Here is a 23,353-nt window from a genome sequence, read left to right as displayed (position 1 = left end):
TCTTGAATAATGTTTAATAGATCCATATCAACTTTAATATTTATCAATAACTTTTTCAAAGTTATTGATCTTTTTCAGTTATTTATACATCCACATATATATTTTTGTTAAATACTTTGCGCACAGATATGTTACTACACGTGCTAATTGTTGGCTACAAATATTTAATGCTGTACTGCAAGTGTGCCTTAATATCTACTGACGATAAGAGCTAAAAGTAAGGTGACCAGATTTCTGAAATAAAAACCGGGGACATTTCCAGTTTGACGGTAAATATATCATTAAAAATATCCAATGTTTTTATCTTTTTTTTAAAAAGGGGAAAAGTTCTGGTTTCATGTATTTTGACCATGGTAGCTGTTGTACTGTAATAAACTATGGTGAAGGGTGACGGATAAAATTGGGTACTAACTAAGTAACTTTGTAAACCATGTCAGATTACCATACAGTAGGCTACCATGGTGAGTAAAGCTATGGTAAACTATGGAACACTCATTAAAGAAAATGGTCTTTAATAATAAATAGTACACTATTAGATAAAATGCTTTGGCTAACAGATTCCCAATATTTGCCTCGTTTTTGTATTTTATTGTTAAGAATAATAAATTGGCAGGTTCTGTGACCATTTCTTTAACTTTCTTCCTCTATTTACTTCACTCTTCTAACTATCCAGTCTTTCTCCCCTCCCCCTACAGGGATTAAAGCATCAAAAAAAAATCTTTTTTTTTCAGGCAAAGTCATATTCTCCATGTACAATTTGTGTAACAATTTACAGAGGTGGTCCAAATTAGCCCTTGAACGCCTGCTAAACAAACAGCATATTAAATATGTTCAACTAAAAATTATGCACTATATTTGTAGATGGTAGCCTACATGCATTAGATGATATGCCTACAAATCAGATATCACTAGGTAGTACGATTCCTAAATCCGTAACCCCACAGCTCATTCTAACCCTTGGACATGTTTTGGATTCACTTGACACTTGCTTAAGTCTGGTCGAGTTTAACACAGCAGTTTTCTCGAAGACTAGGCGAGCGTGTGGTTAATTGTAGAAGAAGCGTTATATGAATAGTGAGCAGCCAGCCCTCTCTGTTGGCTTATACATGAACGTCTTGCCTTCTCAGGACGTCTTGCCTTCTGCTTTGCTGTCCGGTCTGTCTCTCTGGTCTATTTTTCCTTCACAGTTAAAAACCGGAACGTCTGGTCACCCTACCTAGAAGACCTCCAGGGGCCCCTAGAAAAAGTGGTCCTCCTACCAATAGGTGGCAATAACTCCCGTTTAAAACAGCTGAACATAGAAGCAGCCAGGTTGTGGTTTAAGATTTTTACAGAAATTGCTTTAAACCAAGTGAAACTAAAGCTCCTTATAAATCCAGTACATACATAATATGAACCATATAGTATAATATATAAACGTATTTGTTTGTGGAATGCAGATTTGACGACACAGCATCTGTTTTCATCGCTGTTCAGTTATTTCTTTCTCTTTGATATTAAATTTGTTTATAGCTTTAACGCTGTTTTAAATCACTGTATATCTTGTATAGGTTTAGGCTTTGCTAGAAACATTATTCAAAGTAACAATAAACACAGCAGCGTAGCGGATGTTACATAGGGAGGACGGGTTTGGCCTCACATGTGATTAGTGGGTGTGTGTTGTCTTCCCCCCTCATTCAGTACGACGTTTTATTAAAGTTTTAAGATGGCGACGGTGCATCTGAGGATCGGGGACCTAGTGTGGTGAGATAATCTTCAAATATTGTTAAACGCCTTCGTTTCTGCTAAATGATCTGGCATTGCCAGAAGTAGTGCTGTACTTGTTAGTTTAACGCTATTTTTTCTTATTGGTAGTTACCAGATGTAAGTTCATGGAAGTGTTCGCGTAGTAGATTAGTTGATGGTCAACCCAAACAAATTGCTAACCAAGCTGACTCAGCCAACAGCCGTCGTTAGCTGCTAGCTAGCGGACAAGATACAGATATGGTTTAAACTTAAGGAAGATATGTTTTTGTCCGGAAAAGCTATCTGTTGTAGTCTAAGTTCTTGCCAGAACATGTTTATCTGCAAAGCTTCACCAAATACTCTCAATTTTATAATGTAATGTGGTCTGTGACGAGCTTCGCTAATACTGTAGCTTAAGCGGATCTCTACTGTAGGTCGCTTTGCATCTGCTCGGCTTCCGTGTTAACTGTAGCAGCTCTGTCTCCGCAGGCTAGACTTGTTCATCTGTGTTATCGAGTTTTCCCTTAAATTCAACCCACATATGTGACACTTGTGGAGATTAACATCAAACTGGTCATCACATGTGACTTTGTTGCACCAGTTTCATGATAGTATTATCCAATAATACAAAATACACGAGAGAAAGTGGGGCATGTTGCCTTGTATATTAGCAAAACGCATAACGAAAACGATTTCCCTAACGTTACACAGCAATTCTAGCAGTATCTATTTGTTTTCTCTTGTTACCTCTTTTAGTTGCCTGCTGCTTTGAATGTCCTATTATTTAACATTGACAGCTGTCAGACTTGAATTGACACGTGGCTACTGCTAAATAGTATTAAATTGTTATTTGCGTCTGACAAACACTGCGAAATCGTCTAATGTGGCAAGAGGAAATGTTGTACAACTTATGAGGACATAACGGCAAACTAAGAGAAACAAAGAAAGGATCAAGTGGAACCGATACTTGGTGCTAAGGATGCATTTGGTACCAAAAATATACTGATATACTTCCAGCAAGACATATACCAAGGCTAAATGTATCACTATTATTTCAGGGGGAAGCTGGGTCGTTACCCACCATGGCCAGGAAAGGTAAAGAGTGAAGACATGTCAATGGCTGGATCAAATACATTTTACCATGTTCATGTCAATTCTTATGCTAATATTGCACTATAACATTTATTCACATTTCAGATAGTAAGCCCTCCTAAGGACCTGAAAAAGCCCAGGGGCAAAAAATGCCATTTTGTGAAATTCTTTGGAACTGAAGACCAGTAAGTATGCATTATAAGGTACCTGACTGACCTCACAATGCCTTCTCCACCAAATGTGTAAGAGCTGTTTTTCTGTGTGCCTGTCCAGTGCCTGGATCAAAGTAGAACAGCTGAAGCCCTACCATGCCCACAAAGAGGAGATGATCAAGATAAATAAAGGAAAGCGCTTCCAGCAGGCAGTTGATGCAGTGGAAGACTTCCTAAAGAAAGCAAAGGGAAAAGAACAGGTGAGGGGGTTGTCTTCTAACACTTAATTCAGCACTTTGTAATGGATCTTGCCTTTATAGCAAGTTTGTATTTCTTCTTTTTCATCCAGAAATAGTAATTACTTTACTTTAGGTTTTTGATTTTTATTCACATGCCCCAAATGCATGGATTTCACACTGACTTCTCTAAAATGATTAACAGAAGGTTACAGGTGGAAATACAATGGCTATATCATAAAAAATTATATAACACTAGAATTACAAAATATCTCCTAGAAGACACTGGGCATTACAATGCGATAAGATGTAACTTTGTCCGAGAATTTCAGATTAGATTTTTCTGGTTCGGATCTGGAATCTACAGATACCTGTTTCAAAATGTACCGAAAGGATGTCATGAAGGGCTTACTGCAAACGGCTGTTTGCAAAGTTTACACTTGACTTTTTGGTCATCCCTTTTAACAGCTTTTAACAAAACACAGCCACACTGCCGACTTCTTTGACATGCTGTCAATTATTTTGGAGCTGACTCCAAGTAAACATTCAGTAAACATTAAATAAGTTAGACCTAGCAGTCTCCATTAGGTTGGGTGAGTTCAAAATTGTGAAAACAGGGTGACCAATGACAATTTGGTTGGAGGAGAGCATATCGACAACTTGACCAGGACACTACAGCCCTAATATTTTCACATCACAGATGATGATAATGGATGCTCGTAAAGACGCTGAAACAGAAGACATGACGTGTTGGCTGATAAAGCGGTTTAATGGTGGTCAGCAGCTATGCACTTTGCTGGGCAGTGACCATAATTGTAGATAAGGTGTAGAGATGAAAATGCGCCAGTAATAATGTAATGATGAAATATTTTTAGATAAAGGGGTGCCAACCATAAACTGCATCGTTCCCATTTTTCATCTGGCCCTGGCTCCATCAACTGAAATACAACTACATCATACAACATGACTTGTGCAAACATTATTAAATATTATTAATGCCTTCATTAACGCCATTTATACCTGCAACCATTCTGCTATGTGAACGAGATAACAAATGTTTTTAAGGTATTACTAAATCTGTTACTCATTTGGTAGTCACAAGATATATGAAATATAGCCTATTTTTATATTGATTTTCTATCTTAGAAAACAGATGCCTAAACAAATTCTTAACAACTAAACATTTTAAAAATTTTCTCATAATAATTTACGATTTTATTTTTATTGTTAGGTAAAAGAAATTAATAAGAGGGGCATCGACAAAGACAGAGTATCTTGTGCATTGGTGTGTTTACAAAGATATAGTTTTTTCTTGTTACCTAGGTAAATGTGACAATTAATGGAATGGAATGTGTTTATCTCCAGCACAGCTGTACCTAATGATTTAGTTTCACTATCAATCAGTTTTCCAATTATTTTCTTGGTTAATCGATCAACCGTTTAGTCTATAAAATGTCAAAAAAAGGGAAAAGGGTCCCTCTTAATTTCCGACAGCCCAGTCTGACTTCATCAGAATGCTGGTTTTGACCTACCAATAATCCAAAACCCAAAAATATTTAATTGCTTGTCATATGAGACGAAGAAAAGCAGCAAATTTTCACATTTGGGAAGCTGGAAGCAGCAAATTTTGTGACATTTTTGCTAAAATAAAATGCGAGAAACAATTAATCAATTATCAAAATGGTTGCCTATTAATTTTTGATTGACTAATGAATTAATTGTTTAATCATTGCAGCTTTGGCTCCACCACTGAAACTGATCAAATCAAATTAACAATTAACGAAGTAAGACTCTTTTCAATGAGTCCTGCTCTACCAGACTTCCTTCATGGAATACTCACATTCAGTCTCAGCAAATGTTTATACATTTGGACATATGTTCTCTGTGCAGGCCATCTGCCCTTCAGAATCAGTGCATTAAACATAGGAAACAAATTGTTTTCTCTTTTGCTCAGTGTACATGGAACCTGGTCAGTCATGGCTTATTTTAAAGACGTACTAAATTGAAAGATTATCAGACTGCGTACAACTCTCTTGACATGCTAAACTGGCAGCACAAAATGATGATCTCTGTTTTTGACAGAACTCAGATGGCAAAGGAGACTCAAAAGGAAAGAAGATGCCTAACAAACCACTGAAAATACTGGAGGAAGATGATGAGGATCTCAGTGCCCTGAAGGACCCCTCTGAGAAGGTCAGTTGGACACTGATAAGTTAAAACATTTGGTCTGTCAATATTAGTTGAATAGATTTTTACTCAAAATGTACACTATTTAGAAAAGACAAAAAAGATAGCAAAAAGAGAACTGGAGAAGTGAAGAGACACACTACAGATTTACAGTATAGACTGTTAACAAGTTCTTAACCTCATCCTTCTCTCCTCAATGCATCAAGCCATCCACAGATCCCCTCATTGTCTATAAGGAATGTAAACTTTTTCAAAGAATCATATATTTGACCTACAGTTTTATTCACCTTCAAAGCAGGTCAGGCATTAGACTGACCCATAAAACAATCTGATGAAAATGTCTCTATTAAACCTGCAATGTACATTTAATGTCCTACAATTTAAAGTGATCACATCTGTTAAATGATGCTTCACAATGGCAAAAACATGTTCAGTATTACCTTGCTGAGTCTTATACACAAAAATGAATAATGTGACACACAATATGGATACTAGTAAGAGTAAGCTCCACCTAACCCAGGTACTAGTTAACTATCCTGACTTTCTTGGTTAGTAAGTGTGGTGAAAAAGCCCTTTTCCACATGCAGAAATGTTCTTAGAACTAAACTTAGGCACTGCTCAGATGATGATATTAAATCTGAGTTCTACGTATTGTCACTGGTTACCAACAGTGCTGGTGATTGTGATTTGTCAAGTGGATGTGATGTCACAACACAACAAGGAATACTTCAACAAACATTACTACAGGAACCACTATCGTACTGCTGCATGAATATGAATCATGTGGCAAAATAAACAACTGAAAATGGTCTGATGCTAGCAAGGCTATCTTGCTAAGCTGAATCTTTTGTTTATTTCAATAAAATTCAACTCGACTTGATTTATTCGTAGTTTTGTAGTAGTTACATGTAAAACATATTTTCTCTCTTATCTCTAGTGGTATCTATCCATGCAGATCAGTTTGGTGGTGTTTGTTCAGATTTTGAGATGCCTGTCTGTCTGAGATTTCTGCCACCACCCTAATACAGTGGAGGGGAATGGAATTCAGTTAACATAGTTTTCTCCATATATGATAGAGAAACATGCCCCACTACAGACATGGAACTCTGTCAATTCACCCTTTGATTTAAAAGGTGAATATGTGTCTCTCTCCTCCTTAAGGACTTAACTGACTCTGACCCCGAGCCATCCACTATTGAGAGACTGGGGGCTGGACCTGGCTCAGGATTCAAATGGGAAAGCAGTGTAGGTGAACCCCCATTCCCACCAAGCCTGCCTTGCCTTGTTGTTCTTCTACCTGACCTTTACCTTTGGCTTTAATCACCAACAACTGCAGACCTTTCCCTTCTGACCTGTTTGGTGCTCACTCTTGACTACTCAAACTGTTTGTTTGGCATGTGCGCTTGAGATGGTCAACAACTCTGTATTAGGGCTGTTGACGAACATTCTAAATTTGATTATTTAAAAATATATAACCGAATTGTGAGAAAAAATAGACATTTTGATTGTGTACATAATATTCGAATGTGGGGGGTTAAAAGCAGCAATACCACGTCTGTCTGACTCGCGAGTTCTCGCATGGGCCTGGGCAGCTGTACTGAATGCACTGCATGATGAAAAGGAGTCGCACATCACCACTTTCACTGAAATGTAGTTCAAGCTGAAATTAGAAAAAAACTAAACAACAACCATGTAGTGATGATGGCAGAGAGTTCACAACCCAAGTACGCAGCAGAAAGAGTGATTTGCACTCCAAGCAATCCCTGTCTGGAAATACTTCAAATTTTGGTCAGTAGACGGCAAAATTGTGGAACCTTGAGATAAAGTTGTATGCATGCTATGTAAACTACCGTTAGGTAGGGCACAACTCGAAAATATGCACCCACGTACCAGTAGGTAGGTAGGTCTCTCATTGTATTTGTTTGTCCTCGTATGTACATAATGCGCAAAATAGACATTTGAATGGTTTGAACCTGTGTGTGTGTGTGTGTGTGTGTGTGTGTGTGTGTGTGTGTGTGTGTGTGTGTGTGTGTGTGTGTGTGTGTGTGTGTGTGTTTTTTTTTTTTTTCTCAAAAGAGAGAATAATCTAACATAATTTTTGGACGATTTTTAACAGCGCTACTCTGTATTTGAAGGCCCGAACGGAGGCTGTGGTTTAGTCGACTTGACCCAGAAATGTGTGATTTCCTAGTAGGCTGCCTGCTTTCTATTAGCAGCCTGCTCTTCAGGACCAGGGTTGATGACCACTACTGATATAAATTGCTCTTAAACCAGTATGATGACCAGGTTTTTGCGTGTGTGTAAAGAAACATCACACCCCCAAAAAAAGGCGAGTCATTAACAGGTCTTCTTTATGTCAGTGGAAACATTTTTGCTACCGTAAAAAGTGGTGAGTTTGCTGTTCCAGTGTTAGCACAACAACTTTGGAATTCCAAAAATTGCATAAAATGATATTATCTGATTCCAAAAGGCCTCAATTTACATCGTTGTAAGTGGTTACTCCTCATAGTGGAAACAGTGCATCCCCCTGCTTTATAAGTTTTTGAATGCAGTTAGTGTGCAGGTTAATACAACTCAACCCGTAGAGAGCTTGCACTGCCACCTACTCCTGCTCTCAGCCTTCTCTAGGGCTGTTGAGTTGTAAGCAGAATCAGCCAATTTCCTTGTTTTAGTTGTAATTCTGTGCAAAACATAACAATTTCCTTCATCTACAATAATGCAACATATTGGGGAAAAAAAGGTATGTGCCTGTTTTGTGGTCATTTTGCTGCTTTAGAAATCTAAATCCAGTTAATTTTAGTTTTAAGGCTGAAATGGAACTGTGAAAGCATGCAACTGTGTATTTGGAGTTGTACAAATGTAAGCAGTTTCCACTTACATAGGGAGAAGCAGACAGTGACTGGCTTAGTGGGTTGAACTGATCATCTTAATTGAGGTGTAGATGCGTACCTGATGTATGGGAATCAATGCAGTCTGGTTTCAGAGGACTCCTACTCAGCCACTCTGTTACACACATTTCTCCAAAAGATTACTTATTTTCACTTTAAGACCTGCTAAGCACACACTGATGTTTCATACAATTAACATAAACTTAATATTTTGTATTTTTTTTGTTTTTCAGGTTTTGGCAGGAAGAGTTACATAGTGATCAGTGCCGAGCCCGTATAAATTATGTAAAAAGAGAATTTTGGGACATTATGTTCAATTTTCACTTCAAAGGCCAGTCATTCCATTCACTATATAAAGCACACAGCAGTGTCACTTGTAAAGCTTTGCTATTGGTATACCTCTGGTTCTTTTGAATAGCAAGCTGTGTTCTTTTTCTGCACTGGTGTTAGTATTCTAAGACTCAACCAATGTGGCTAAAAAACTTATGTCTTTTTAACCTGAATGAATTGTGCAGCAGTTGACACACACAGGGTTCTCATTGGTTTTGGAGTTTTTGCTTAACTGTAGAGTTTTGAGATAATTGAGAATTGAAAATTGAATTTAGCTGGGCAATGAGTAACATCTGGGAATTGAGAAGAATTTTAATTTGCCTTTCGTCATCAACACTTTGGGGCACAATCCAATTCTTAGGCCATGAATGGAACCAATCCCAAATTTGACCACAAACTGTAGAAAATCATGGCACTTTCTAAAAAGACCATGATGGGAGCCTTGATGTGTTAGCACTGTGCAGTGTAGATTCAAGGATTACTGCACATTGTACGTGCACATGGTCAGTACATACCCATATGTAAAGAGAACACTGTCGCATTGAACTCTGCTTCTGTTGCAGCCTGTGAAGGATGACCCACATTTTCATCACTTCCTACTGAGCCAGTCTGAGAAGGTATGAGAAAGCATGCTGCTCAGTATTGACACTTCTGAACTTTATAATTTTTTTTCTTTTCAGGTTAAGTTAGAGGAATGTGTTTTATTTTGTCTGTTACATCTTCACATCTCATATCATTTGATAGCTAGTCTGAGACTCTGTAGACTTGTTTGTCTCTGAATGTGTCAGCTTGGCTCTGATTTGATCAGTAGAGGTAAGATGTTAATGTAGCACCTTGTGTTATCTCGACACACCCAAGCTGAGTTTCCCAGAGGTTGTAGTGTTTGTCATGGCACAACCCACCCCCTAACGTAGGCTTGTAATAGTTAAACTGAAACAGCCTACGGTTAAACTGGTAAATCTTCTTTCTTTGCCAACCTGCAGGGGATTTGCTTAATGACATTTCTACATTCAGCTCTAAATGTTTCTGGGCATACGTCCATGTTTAAGTTTTTTTTTTTTTTTTTTTTTTTTAATAATACCAATGAAATAAGATGAAATGAAGCCACAAAATATACAGAAATAACAATGTCATTTCATTCTTAGAGCAATGGATGTACCAATCAAATACACCAACTCAATACACAATATTGGAACAGTTATTAATAAGAAATAATGATAATAAAAAAATTTAATATAGCACTTATCCAAAGTAGTGATTACAAAGTCCTTTTGCAAAGGGCAGGCATAAAGTAATAAAATACAGTGAAAAAAGTGAAATTTTTAGATCAAATAGTAAGAACAAAGGACAAAAATAAAAATAATTACTAAAATTTAGCCAGATACAGACCAGGCGTCACCTGGATGTGACTGATCTGCATTTAGTGTTGTTTGTTAGTAACTGTTTGATACAATTTTTACTACATAATTTTGTGATTACAAAATTACATAATTTTGTAATTATTTAGTTAGTTTTACTCAAGATACATAGAATCTGATGTGAATTTGGCATTACAGTGTGACGTGTGTGTAGAGTATAGTATATTGGTCATCTCTTGTTTCTCTCCTCTCTGCCCACAGCCAGCCTCATCAATGGAACCCATTAGCAAGCGCCTGAAGATTGTTGAAGAGGTAAAGTAACCAATGAATTATTGTAAAAGTAGCCGGTCAGAATATCTTTTTACTTGTACAAATTGATTTTAAACTGTAGAGTGTTTAAATAGCAAAATTTCAGCAACATGTTTTTTTCCATACATAATGCTTAGCAAAGCTAGGCAAGACTTTTTGTTTCCTTCAGTATGATATTGACTGTGCTTTGATTGTGCAGGACACAGGGTCAACATCTATCCAAGCAGCAGACAGCACAGCCATCAATGGCAGCATCACACCCACAGATAAAAGGTATTAGCACATCCTCATTACAGCATTATTGCACACCATTATGAAAATTACTTACTAAATTTATCTGGAAAATGGATCACAAGGTTAACACCTAGGATTGCTATTACTGATTTTATTAATTAATTTAGTTGTCATTTAGGAACCTTTTTGAAAGGGTTCAGTGGATTTTAGCTTAGACCACACGAATACACTCACCAAGCACATAACTAGGAACACCATACTAATACTAGGTAAGGCTTCCTTTTGCTCTCAAAACAGCCCCAATTCTTCGTGCCATCCACAAGATGTTGGAAACTTTCCTTAGATATTCTGGTCCATGTTGACATGATTTCATCACATCATTTCTGCAGATTTGTCAGCTGCACATTCATGCTGCCAATCTCCCGTTCTACCTCTCTCATCAACAAGGCATTTCCGTTTTCAGTACCATCCCTGAGTAAACTCAAGACATTGTTGTGTGTGAAAATCTCAGGAGATGACCAATTTCAGAAATACTCAAACCAGCCTGTCTGGCACCATCAATCATGCCTTGGCCAAAGTCACTGAGATCACATTTTTGATCATCCTGATAATTGATGAGAACATTAACTGAAGCTCCTGACCTGTATCTGCATGATTTTATTCATTGCACTGTGACCACATGATTGGCTGATCGAACAGTTGCATAAGTAAGCATTTGTACAGGTGTTCCAAATTCAGTGCTCAGTGATTGTATATGAATGTAAAATTTTCATTTCATCATTTGTTTGCTCATGTTTTGATTTGTTTGTTCTTCTCGGACTTTGCCCTCCAGGATAGGGTTCCTGGGTCTGGGGCTGATGGGTAGCGGTATAGTTTCCAACCTGCTGAAAATGGGTCACGTTGTCACAGTGTGGAATCGCACAGCAGAAAAGGTGCATAATGCAACACACAGTCACTGTCACACAGGAAACTGTATTATCTACTTTAAAATCATTGTTGATACTGATGCTGATGAGTCTCATAGCATTAGTGACATGTTGGCAGTGTTGATAATTTACTGATTAATAATATATTTAATTTCAAACTTCTTACTGTGTGTCTGCTGATGTTCAGTGTCTTTTTATCACTGTAATAATTGTAGGCTTTTTAAGCAGTTGGTTTAATTCTTGAAATCAAAAAATTAAAGAGGATAGCCAATACATATACATATAAGAGCGAGACTCAAGACCACCCATTCACAGAGAGGTACCACAAAGAGGGAGAAAAGACCAGCAGCTGAGAGAGGATGAAGCAGTGAATTGTGGACAGTGCAAGAAGAAACATTTGGGGTGAAACACATAAGATGCATATCCTAGTGAAAACTGATTAAGATTTCACATTAGAATTTGTTTAGTTTAAGAGTTCAAAGACAAGGCATTGATCAATGCCACAATAAATGGTGTTTTCAAACAGCAACACATTTATTGTACCAGAGGTGAGTGACACTATTCTGAGTCTTAAAAGTTCCCTGGAGAAGTTTTTTTTTTTTTTTTTTTTTTTAGTTGGAACCCATTTTGTTTTGTACATGAGGTCGCACATGCATGCACGGTGACATAATATACCTTCCTGCCCATGATTTCATACTTTTCAAGTGATCTACAGATGGCAATAATACACTTAGAAACACTGCAATGTGCTACCAAAGACAGAGAAGAACAAGTCTGCTTGATTGTAATCATGGGTGTAAAAAATTCAGGATTTAAAATACTTTAAAAAATCAGCTTTGCAAATGTTTTGTGAGAAAATGCATTTGACAGCTTTACTAGACCTCAAGGATACAAATGTGTCTTGGTGAATAACACTGAATGTAAACATGACTCTGTTTACATGAAAACAAAACAGGGTACCTTTTAATGAAAGGCCGCATACCGCACTTTTTTTCACATTTTATGTTGCAGCCTTATGATAAAATAATTTTAAATTCATTTTTCCCTCATCAATTTACATTCAATATGACAAAGCGTAAATAGAATTATAGAAATTTTTCCAAATTTATTAAAGGAAAAAACTGAAATATCACATTGACCCAAGTATTCAGACCCTTTGCTACTTGAAGTTTAGCTCATGTGCCTCCCATCTTGATTGGAGTCCACCTGTGGTAAATTCAATTGATTGGACATTAACTAAAAACCAAGCCATGAGGTCCAAGGTACTGCATGCAGAGCTCAGAGACAAGATTGTGATGAGGCACAGATCTGGGGAAGGCTACAAAAAGGTTCCCAAGAGCAAAGTGGCCACCATAATTCTTCAATGGAAGGAGTTTGGAACCAGCAGGACTCTTCCTAGAGTTGGCCACCCGACCAGACTTAGTAATCAGGGGAGAAGGGCCGTGATAAGAGACCTGATCCAGAACCTGAAGGTCACTCTGGCTGAACTCCACAGATCCTGTGTGGAGATGAGAGGAACTTCCAGAAGGACAACCATCACTTCAGCACTCCATCGATCTCGGCTTTATGGTAGATTGGGCAGACGGAAGCCTCTCCTCAAAGAAAGACACATGAAAGCCCATTTGTAGTTTGCAAGCGTCTAAAGGACTCTCAGACTGTGAGGAACAACATTCTCTGGTCTGATGGAATTAAGATTGACCGTTCGGCCTCAATTCTAAGTGTCATGTCTAGAGGAATCAATCATAACCTTCCTAATACCATCCCAACGGTGAAGCATGGAGGTGGCCGCATCATGCCGCAGGGGTGTTTTGCAGCAGCAGGGACGGGGAGACTGGTTAGGATTGAAGGAAAGCTGAACGGAGCAAAGTACAGAAATATTCTTGATGGAGACATGGTCCAGAGTGCTCAGGACCTCAGACTGGGCCAAAGGTTCACCTTCCAACAGGACAATGACCCTAAGCACACAACTAAGAAAACACTGGAGTGGCTTAGGGACAACTCTGTTAATGTCCTTGAGTGGCCCAGTCAGAGCCCTGACTTGAACCCAATCAAACATCTCTGGCGAGACCTGAAAATGGCTGTCCACTGATGGTCCCCATCCACCCTGACAGAGCCTGAGAGGTTCTGCAAAAGGACAATGGCAGAACATCCCCAAATCCAAGTGTGCAACGCTTGTCGCATCATACCCAAAAAGACTCAAGGCTGTAATCGCTGCCAAACATGCTTAACTAAGTACTGAGTAAAGGGTCTGAATACTTATGTCAATGTGATATTTCAGTTTTTCCTTTTTAAGAAATCTGCAAAATTTTCTAAAATTGTTTTCACTTTCTCATTATGGGATATTGAGTGGACATTGATGAGGGAATTTATTAATTTAAACAATTTTAGCATAAGACTGCAACATAACAAAATGTGAAAAAAGAGAAGGCGACTGAATACTTTCTGAATGCACAGTATGTTGTCAAATGACAGAATGATCATAGATCTGTGTTGGCATGCTGCTAATGACTCCTGCCTGCTGTGTTCCAGTGTGACCTGTTCATCCAAGAGGGCGCCAGGTTAGGCCGGACTCCGGCAGAGGTGGCTTCCATGTGTGACATCACTTTCTCCTGTGTCTCTGACCCAAAGGCTGCCAGGGATGTGAGTTTCATCTCAACTACAGTAAATGGCTTCCTGTGGAGGTATGAATCACTGGCTTACAGGTAAAAACTTCCCCATGTCTTTGTGTCTGTGTCTCTCCAGTTGGTGTTAGGACCCAGTGGAGTGCTGCAGGGAATCAGGCCAGGCAAATGCTACGTAGAGATGTCCACTGTAGACCCAGAGACCATCACGGAACTCTCACAGGTACACACCAGCGCACACACCAAAGTAACCACAGTTATTGAAATCTAAATGACACCAAGATATTAAGTATTACTGTATTAAATTGTTTTTTGAATGTTTGAATGTTAGGTGATCACGTCGCGCGGTGGCCGTTTCCTGGAGGCTCCAGTGGCGGGAAGCCAGCAGCTCTCTAATGACGGAATGCTTGTTATCCTGGCAGCTGGTGACAGAACAGTCTATGAGGACTGCAGCAGCTGCTTCCAGGCCATGGGAAAGACCTCCTTCTTCCTGGGTATGTAGGGTGTAATGATGTGTACAGTCAGCCCATGATGTAGTATACAGATGAAACAGGCTTCCCTGTTGGATACACTCACAATAGTTTTAACAAAGTTGGGAAGCACATGACGAAATAAGGTTATCAGATCCACCCTTCTCCATAGAATTTTGCAGAGGAATGAGACTGACAGATCAATTTTTTTGGCATATTGCCTTTATTGGATGGTGACAGTTGAGATAAAGACAAAAGAAAAGGAAATGTAATCTCTTGGCTTCTTTCAGTGACGTCAGTGGCAAATTATGAGTATGACCTGTGACCCCACGTGTAACATCAGTTCTGACCCTTCAGTCTTTTCATAAACACACCACAATCTATCATACTAAAGACTTGTCATAACAACAATCCTTTTGACCGGTGATTGCTCAGAGGATCACTGCTTTCAAACTGTTGTATCAGCACTGGTAGTTTGGAAGACCATCAGTACTGAATTGCAACCATTCATTGGTAAATGAAACTGTATTGAAGTAACAGAAGCTTATATGTTGTTTTGGGGACCTTAAATATTATGCATAACCGTTGAAGACTGATTGCACTTTGGGAATTCTATGCCAGATACTTGTCGACAGCCCAGAAAATAAGGCAATATGGGTCAATTGTAAACCCACTAATAATGCAGTGTTTCTTGTCAGTGAATGACCATTAATACACTCATCATGCACTTTATTAGGAACATCATACTAAAACAGTAAGGCCTCCGTTTGCTCTCAAAACGGCATCAATTCTTTATGGTACTGATTCCACAAAATGTTCGAAACATTCCTTTGAAATTCTGGTCCCTGTTGACATGATTGCATCACATCATTTCTGCAGATTTCTCAGCTGCACATTCATGCTGCCAATCTCCCGTTCTACCACATCCCAAAAGTGTTCTACTGGATTCAGATCTGGTGACTGGGGAGGCCACTGAGGTACACTGAACTCATTGTCATGTTCATGAAACCAGTTTGAGATGACTTTTGCTTTGTGACATGGTGCATTATCATGCTAGTACTAGCCATTAGAGGATGTTCAGTTGTGGCCATAAAGGGATGCAAATGGTCAGCAACAATACTCGGTAAGCTGTGACACTAAAACCATGATTGATTGGTATTATGGGGCCCGAAGTGTGGCAAGGAAACATTCCCAACACCTTAACATCACCACCAGCCTGGACTGTTGACACAAGGCAGGTTGGGTACATGGATTCATGATGTTGATGCCAAATTCTGACCCTACCATCTGCATGCCTCAGCAGAAATCCAGATTCATCAGACCAGGCTATGGTTTTTTTTTTTTTTTTTTTTTTTCCCCCCACTCTTCATCTGTCTAGCTTTGGTGAGCCTATGTCCACTGCAGCCTCAGATTTCTGTTCTTGGCTGACAGGAGTGGAACTCGATGTGATCTTCTGTTTTTGTAGCCCATCCATCCTCAAGGTTGGACATGTTGTGCATTCCGAGATGCTTTTCTGCTCACCACAGTTGTAAAGAGTCTTTATCTGAGTTAGCATAGCCTTTCTGTCAGCTCTAACCAGTCCGGCCATTATCCTCTGACCTCTCTCATCAGCAAGGCAGTTTCCTTTCGCTGAACTGCCGCTCACTGGATGTTTTTTGTTTTTGGCACCACTCTGATTAAACTGTAGAGACTTTTGTGCATGAAAATCCCAGGAAATGAGCAGTTTCATAAGTACTCAAACCAGCCTGTCTGTCACCAACAATCATGCCTTGGTCAAAGTCACTGAGATCACATTTTTCCCCATTCTGATGATTGATATGAACATTAACTGAAGCTCCTGACCTGTATCTTTCTGCTTTTATACATTGCACTGTCACATGATTGGCTAATTGGATAATTGCACGAATAAAGAGGTATGCAGGTGTTCCCAATAAAGTGCTTGGTGAGTGTATATCTCTGACATTTTCAGATCCAAGTCTCGTGTTTTATTTAGAATGCGCAACCTGCCTGAGGGCACATTTTGTACACATTAATCGGTAGACCTTTAACTGCAAAGCCCCTTGACCTGTCGGTGCCCCACAGAAAGGCATGGGTACGCTGACAACAAGAGACTGTTGCATATTTCTCTTATATGAAATGTTTGTATGTGTTTTAAGGTGAAGCAGGGAATGCAGCGAGGATGATGCTGATCCTCAACATGGTGCAGGGCAGCTTCATGGCCACCATTGCAGAGGGGCTTACTCTGGCCCAGGCCACTGGCCAATCACAGCAGACCTTCCTGGACATCCTATGCCAGGGCCAGATGGCGAGCACCTTTGTGGACCAAAAATGCCAAAGTAAGTCAGCATAAAGGAAGTTTTAAGTCATTTGTTTATTGACTTACCTGCACCTTGCTTACTAATTGTTTATATGTACTGTATATATTTGTTAATTTTCTCCTTTCAGTCTTAAATGGTAAAATTTTGAACTTGAGGCAATAGAAAAATTGTTTAAATGAACCTCTGTCGATTTCAAACTAAAAATGTTGTACAATATTTTAAAAGTTGGGCTTATGTTAACCTTTCTTCGTGAATCTTCCAGATATTTTACAGGGCAACTTTAAGCCAGACTACTATTTGAAACATATTCAAAAGGATCTGAGGCTAGCCATCTCCATGGGTGACATGGCCAACCATCCAACCCCAATGGCTGCAGCTGCCAATGAGGTACCACTATGTGCTTTTATTTATTTATTTATTTTCAGGTGTCTACTTTGTACTTTGCTTTTGTGTGCTCATTTTAGACTTTTGTCTTAAAATTTTGCTACTTGATGCTGAAAGACTTGACAACAATAAAACTGAATCTTTTTTTTCTATTTTATTCTGAACCGGTGATCAGCAAACTGCCTGCCTGCTCTAAATACTCATGAATGTTTGATTGTGTAGTTAAGATGAATGAGGTAGATTCCACATGCTGCCAAAGAACAATTGATCCATTAGGAAACAATATGGTTTCATAGATTAAATGAGTGGAGTCTGAGAGACTCTGCCTTAAAGGGGCCAGTATACTTTATCTGAACTGCTTGTTTGATGGTTACGTAGCTTCAGAAGGCCCCCCCACCACCACCACCGCCAACATTTCTGTATCTTTAATGTAATAACTAACGCCACCACAAGGCCAAAGTTTTGTCAGCATCAGTTTCCATGAAATTTGGTGTAGAGTACATAAATAGGCCTTTTTCACGGCAGACATTTTGACATTTAGGGACTTATTCTTTTGCTCTAGGAAACTGCAATGGGAGTTTTTCAGTTTTATGATGTTTACTAGAACAAACAATTAATTGAGAAAATGTTGGCAGATTAACTGTGATAATAAAAATAATACCTTCACTGTGACATGTCAGTATGTCTTCTGTGAAAGACCTATTCCCAAATAGTGACTGAGACCTTTTTTACACTCAAAGGAGAGAACCAGACCTTTATTTGACCCTTGTTTACCTGTTCTCAAGATAAACTCAGTATAATGCCCACAGTAGTACAGCAGAGTCATGCTATATACAGCTGAAATTGGAAAATTAATCGCCAACTGCTGTCAAGTTTTTAAGCAAAAAAATCCAAACATTTGCTGGTTCCAGCTTGTCAAATGTGAGAATTTTCTGCTTTTCTTGATTTTATATTATTCTAAAATACCTTTGGGTTTTAGACTGTTTTTAAGCCAAAACAAGAGATTGGAAGGTGGGAATTGGCTTTTTTTCCCCCCACTATTTTCTTAAGTTTTGTAGGCCAATCAGTTAAATTGAGAACATAACTGGTAGATTAGTGAATCTCAATGAAATAAAGTGGAAAAAAGTAATCATTTGTTGCAGACCTAATGTGATACTCATCACTTTGTTGAAAGTTTCACTTTCAAAAAATACTGTTTTTCATTCACTGATTATTTTTTGTCACTTCCACGTTACCATTTTTGGATTGATGTTAAGATACCATCAGTGATACTCTTCCTCTTCTCACACTTCTTGCACTCATGTTAAAAGTCTTCATTCTACAATCCCTTCCATCCCTAGTAGGCTTTAATGTGAAATATCTGCAGAAAAAGTTGTGTTGACTGTAGCTTAACAGTGGTGAGCTCCCTGGCCTGTGCTCATTAGGCCCATTCAGGAGTCCATCCATTCAGGAAACCACTGGATGAAATCCAGAGTTGTATGTTAATTTTTACTTTTGGTTCTCAAAGCCATTACGTGTTTTAGGGGTGTACAAAATATACCTTGTTATTTAAACTGAAACCTTTTTCAATGCAACTGCATTAATACTGGATCATCAGAGCTCAATAACGATAGGAGTGAAACATCTGCAATACAACTCAGTCTTTTTTTTCTTTTTTCTTTTTTTTTTGTTCTGTTCCTGTGCAGGTTTACAAGAGGGCTAAGGCACTGGACCAGTCAGACAATGATATTTCTGCAGTCTACAGAGCCTACATTCACTAGAGCGGGGTGTGACCAATCCTCTGGACCACGCAGTCTTTAATACCTTCTTATTTCTCCCTCATCATTTACTGAGTGTTTTATTTTAAATTCTAGTCATTTTATTTTATTTTGCCCGAGCACCAGCCATGTAACTTGCCCACAGGTCATGGGATGCAATTCCTTTTTTAGAGGCAACCTTGAGCATTGTACTGACTGTACCAGGGGAATATATGTAAGAGTGCTCCACATGAGGCTATACTACTGCACTGCTGCAGTTTGCTGTGGGGTAGTTTATGGTTTCTGACAACTCAAAAAACGGTAGAAGTAATGCAGGGTGTTTGGCGAAGATGTAGGGTCCAGTGCTACTGTGAAGAGCAGGGTGTCCGACTCAATCCAGAGAAATTGCTGTCAGGTTTCGTGGATGAAGAAACCCGCAGTTTTTTTTGTTCATGTGCAAATGAAGAGTTTATTTAATTGAGTGTGATATTTGCTTTTCTTTTTAAATGTCCAGAATTCCATGAAAGAAAACACCAAGAACATGCCACTGCATTGCCTTAATATTGTAACCCCTCAAGTCTTTGAATAATAGATGTATTTATTTATGTTTCTTTCCAGGTCTTCTTGGTGCAGTTTGTTCATGGCTTGTTTTTGTATTTGAGGAGATGATGTACGCTTTTACGTTGGTGTTAATGATCTTTCTTGAACAGGTTAAGGATAAGAGCAACAGATGTGTTGAGGCCTTAAAATGCAGTTATAATTGATATGTCTCATCAAGACTTGAGATTTCCACATTTGAAACCCTTCTTTCTTTTGTTTGGAAGAGTTCTCATTTCTACTGTGTTTTACTTTCTTAATATATTACACTGCAAATAGATGAATCCAGTTTTTGAGTTGCATTTTAACTGAAGTTCATAATTAAGCCCCAGCCTCATGTTTTGTTTTGTTTTTTTCTGGTGAGTTATAAAAAATTTTGACTGAGTTTTGAAGGCCAAGTTTAGAGCTTCAAGGGACAAAAAAATCAATTAAAAACCAAACTACTGAAACAGTTTTATGTGGGTTAGTGGTAAGAAGGTTTCATTAGTTTTAAAGACTGACAGTTAAAACTTTAGAATGAATAAATCATCAGCTGTGCTCAGTCTAATACACACACACACCTCACTTCAGCTAAACTGTTTGCTACATTCCCATTTTTACCCAATCAGGGCTCCAAACCAAATGTTAACATGGATGTGTTTTATTATTTATTTCTTACATCACCCTCAAAAAGATTTTCGGTAGAAAAAAAGGCCCTCCCTTTATATTACCCAAAATCTTTTTGTAGGTGGTAACATGACATTGGGGGCAATCTTGATTTCATAGTAAAGGTCCTCACAAGTCCACTGAGTTCATAGTATACAAGACCTGATTCAGTTCCCGAACCTCACTGATAAATTGGCCCGTCAGTATTATCAACTGATACAAGCTCATGACAGATTCATCATACATGTAGGCTTTAATGCTGGTTTATTCTGAAACCACAACATTCTGGATGAGGTTTAGTTATCCTCGAGTCCATTCTAATGGGGTGTCATTTTTCTGTTAGTTAATTTACGCACATCAGGTTTTTTATGGGGCCCGTTTTGGATAGGGTCCAAAATTTTGGACCTGTGAAGACCTCTACTACATGGCCTAAAACATACCCTAGATAAGTATGCAGATGCAAATGACAATGCCCAACATATGCAAAAGACACACAGCATGGCTGTGTATGCTCAACCAGAGGCGTTATGTGCCTGAGAATGTGAAACAGTTCTGATATAGCCAGAAACTCATACTGGGCTTGTCTAACACTAGACAGAAGCACAAATCAAAAAGGCATCTTTAATCTGTCGGTGCCTGTTTGAGCGCTCTTCATTCCACCACTAAAAACTGCAGATGGATCAGAATGTGTGAAATTGTAGTTTAAGGCATCTGTGTTAGCATACTTGCAGAGTGAGTCTTGAGATTTATGCTGCTGTTCCTTTTCTGTCAGATCGGCCAACTTCACATCAGCTCTAATCAATCCCTAGTGGTTTTACGAAGCAAGTGCAGAAATGGGTCAATAACGATGGTAAATATGACATCTATTTTTTGTTTTCTTATGGTTCTTACAAAAAAAAATAGAGAAAAATATGTCTAAAGAAGGAGCACAACAATACTCAACCCCACTGTCAACGTCTGGGTTGTGGCTTTGAGTTATTTAAACACGAGCAAGCTGTAGCTCTGCTATTCATCCACTATGACATGAAGAAGCAGAGAGCAGAACTTGGAGGACAGTGCGCACCATCAGAAGACCCAAAACTGTAATTGCTTCCTTGCAGGAAAAAAAACCTTGTGTTGTTTTGTTCCTTTAGAGTTTTGATCCATTGAATCTGTGAATGGGTTTCTCATAAAACAGACTAATTTTGTTGCATGTTAAGAATCCAGCATCCCATTTTGAAAGATTTTCTGCCAAACGAATGATGTTTAAACTTTTTAATTTAGGTTACACACTAAGTGTAAAGAACTGTTTTTAGAAGACAGATGTAAATAGCATATTAGGTTGAGTAGGGTTTCTTTTATATCTATAATAACCGGGATTAATGAAAACTTCTTTTGGTTTTAACTCTACAGAGCGACTGTCTAACATCTTTGTCTTAATACTGTAGATTGTTCAGTTCAAGTGTAAATGGTTTATTAATATGTGGCTTATATAATCTGTCTTATTATTAAATTGAAATGGCAATGACTTGGATCCCATTAAAGAAAGGAGGGTGTAAATTTGGTTTTGGGGATATTTATGATTTTGTGTACATGTGGAAATATCAAGACTTTTTTGCTGTTTAATAAATCCTCTCCTGATTGCTGACATTAATGCATGTTTAATGACCGATCTAGTTTTATCTTGTTCTGGAAAACTTTATTTGGACAGTCAACTTGATTAGATCTCCAATATTTGCGACTTAGTAACACTCAAAACCAACATGCATGGGTTGGTCTCTCAATACTTTCTGACTTCTATGGCTCTCAGCCTCAAGTACATTTATTCTTTCTTTAAAGAACCATAAAAAAAGCCACACAAATATATTGTTTAATTTTTTTAAAGGCTCAGTAATTTCCTAAAACAGTCGAACACTAGTTTTTAACAGACTTTACTCAACAGGAGGAAATAGTGCATTTGTTGGGGACTATTTTCAGCAGTGGATTAATCCACATTTGGTGATTTGATGAGTATTTCAAGCAGCAGGATGGCTGATGTGGGTTTGGGTCAAAGTAAACTACAGTGTGTGTGTTCATGGTAATGAAGGAACATGTCACCTAGTGTAACAGTGAGGCTCATCGATGTTTTTTTAATAGTTATTGGACAACAATGGAACTCCATAGCACAGACGAATAAGATATATCAGGGCTTTGATACATACACAATACTTACTATTTTGGTCTTTTTATGGGATTTGTTCACAATAGGAAACCTATATCAAACTTCAGCTTTATCTTTGGAGGGGCAAAAATTGTGAGCTTACTGTTGTCGTCCTGACAGGCCTTGTTGATGTCCTTTGGAGGCTATAGTTCCTGAAGTGGAACAAAGCCTCTATTGTCATCATCCTCTTTGAGGTGGGTCCTTCTCACCAGAAGGTAAGAACTCCTATATGTGGAGGTATGTAGAGTTGAGATACAATGTAAATACTGGAACCCATTTTCAGTCTGCCCATTTTAATTTATCTGGCTTCACTGAGCCTAACATCGACCGTCCTGGAGAAGGGAGGGGAAGGGGAAAATAAGTTAATGTCTGATGGGGTCTATCTAACTGAAATGTTGCATTTATAATCAGGGAAATATTTAACTGCGTGGATAAGGATTTTTTCATTTTTCCACTTATGTAAATGGTCAGTAGTCGGGCTTCTGACAGGTTTTAATCTGATCCTCTTAAACTAACCTTCTTTGGAATAGATGAGCCATGCGGCATGGGTTTGTGATACAGGCCCACCAGCCCCAATTTGACATGCCTGGATTTTTTAGTTCTTCAAAGCTCTATATCAACAAATCATAATGATTTTAAAATAATGCTGAAATCATATATACAACAACATCCTTCCATAATATCTCAAAGACAGGGAGCTATTTGTATCTGAAAATTATTTCAAGAGTAGTATTTGCCCTAAAAACGCGATGGTCATGATCTGGCTAACTGTCAATAAGCTGCACTTTTGCAGGTTAGGGTTTATGGACTTTTTGCTCTGATAACAGCTCTAGTTTGGTACCATCTTCAGAGAGCCAAAAACACTACACTCATGTCAAATCGTCAGCAATCTAATCTGGATATCTCAGTTACTTCACGTACAAAGAATGTGGTCCAGTTTACTTGTGGTATGCTACTTAAGCATGT

The 23,353-nt window shown here is 38.4% G+C and overlaps 1 protein-coding gene across 3 annotated transcripts; it reads left to right on the top strand.

Moving 5' to 3' along the window:
- The first annotated feature begins 1,292 nt into the window (after positions 1-1,292).
- On the top strand, positions 1,293-21,835 carry glyr1 (glyoxylate reductase 1 homolog (Arabidopsis)). Of its 3 annotated transcripts, XM_040159130.1 has the most exons (17): positions 1,293-1,311; positions 1,681-1,743; positions 2,784-2,820; positions 2,923-3,002; positions 3,091-3,229; positions 5,288-5,398; positions 6,554-6,637; positions 9,174-9,227; positions 10,230-10,280; positions 10,477-10,550; positions 11,344-11,443; positions 13,967-14,077; positions 14,180-14,281; positions 14,390-14,552; positions 16,685-16,864; positions 17,109-17,233; positions 18,916-21,835. In XM_040159130.1, exons 2-17 carry the CDS (start codon positions 1,706-1,708, stop codon positions 18,988-18,990), a joined length of 1,524 nt encoding a protein of 507 aa, XP_040015064.1. In that variant the 5' UTR covers positions 1,293-1,311; positions 1,681-1,705; the 3' UTR covers positions 18,991-21,835. The 3 variants fall into 3 exon arrangements, with proteins under 3 accessions (XP_040015064.1, XP_040015073.1, XP_040015054.1); XM_040159120.1 differs by lacking the exon at positions 1,293-1,311 and having other exon boundaries at positions 1,619-1,743; XM_040159139.1 differs by lacking the exons at positions 1,293-1,311; positions 6,554-6,637 and having other exon boundaries at positions 1,618-1,743.
- The last annotated feature ends 1,518 nt before the right edge of the window (positions 21,836-23,353 follow it).

Source organism: Xiphias gladius, chromosome 3 (genome assembly GCF_016859285.1).
Source record: "Xiphias gladius isolate SHS-SW01 ecotype Sanya breed wild chromosome 3, ASM1685928v1, whole genome shotgun sequence".
Taxonomy (NCBI): Eukaryota; Metazoa; Chordata; class Actinopteri; order Istiophoriformes; family Xiphiidae; genus Xiphias; species Xiphias gladius.
The sequence above is the reverse complement of the archived record's forward strand: the minus strand, read 5'-3'. Positions and strand labels throughout refer to the sequence as shown.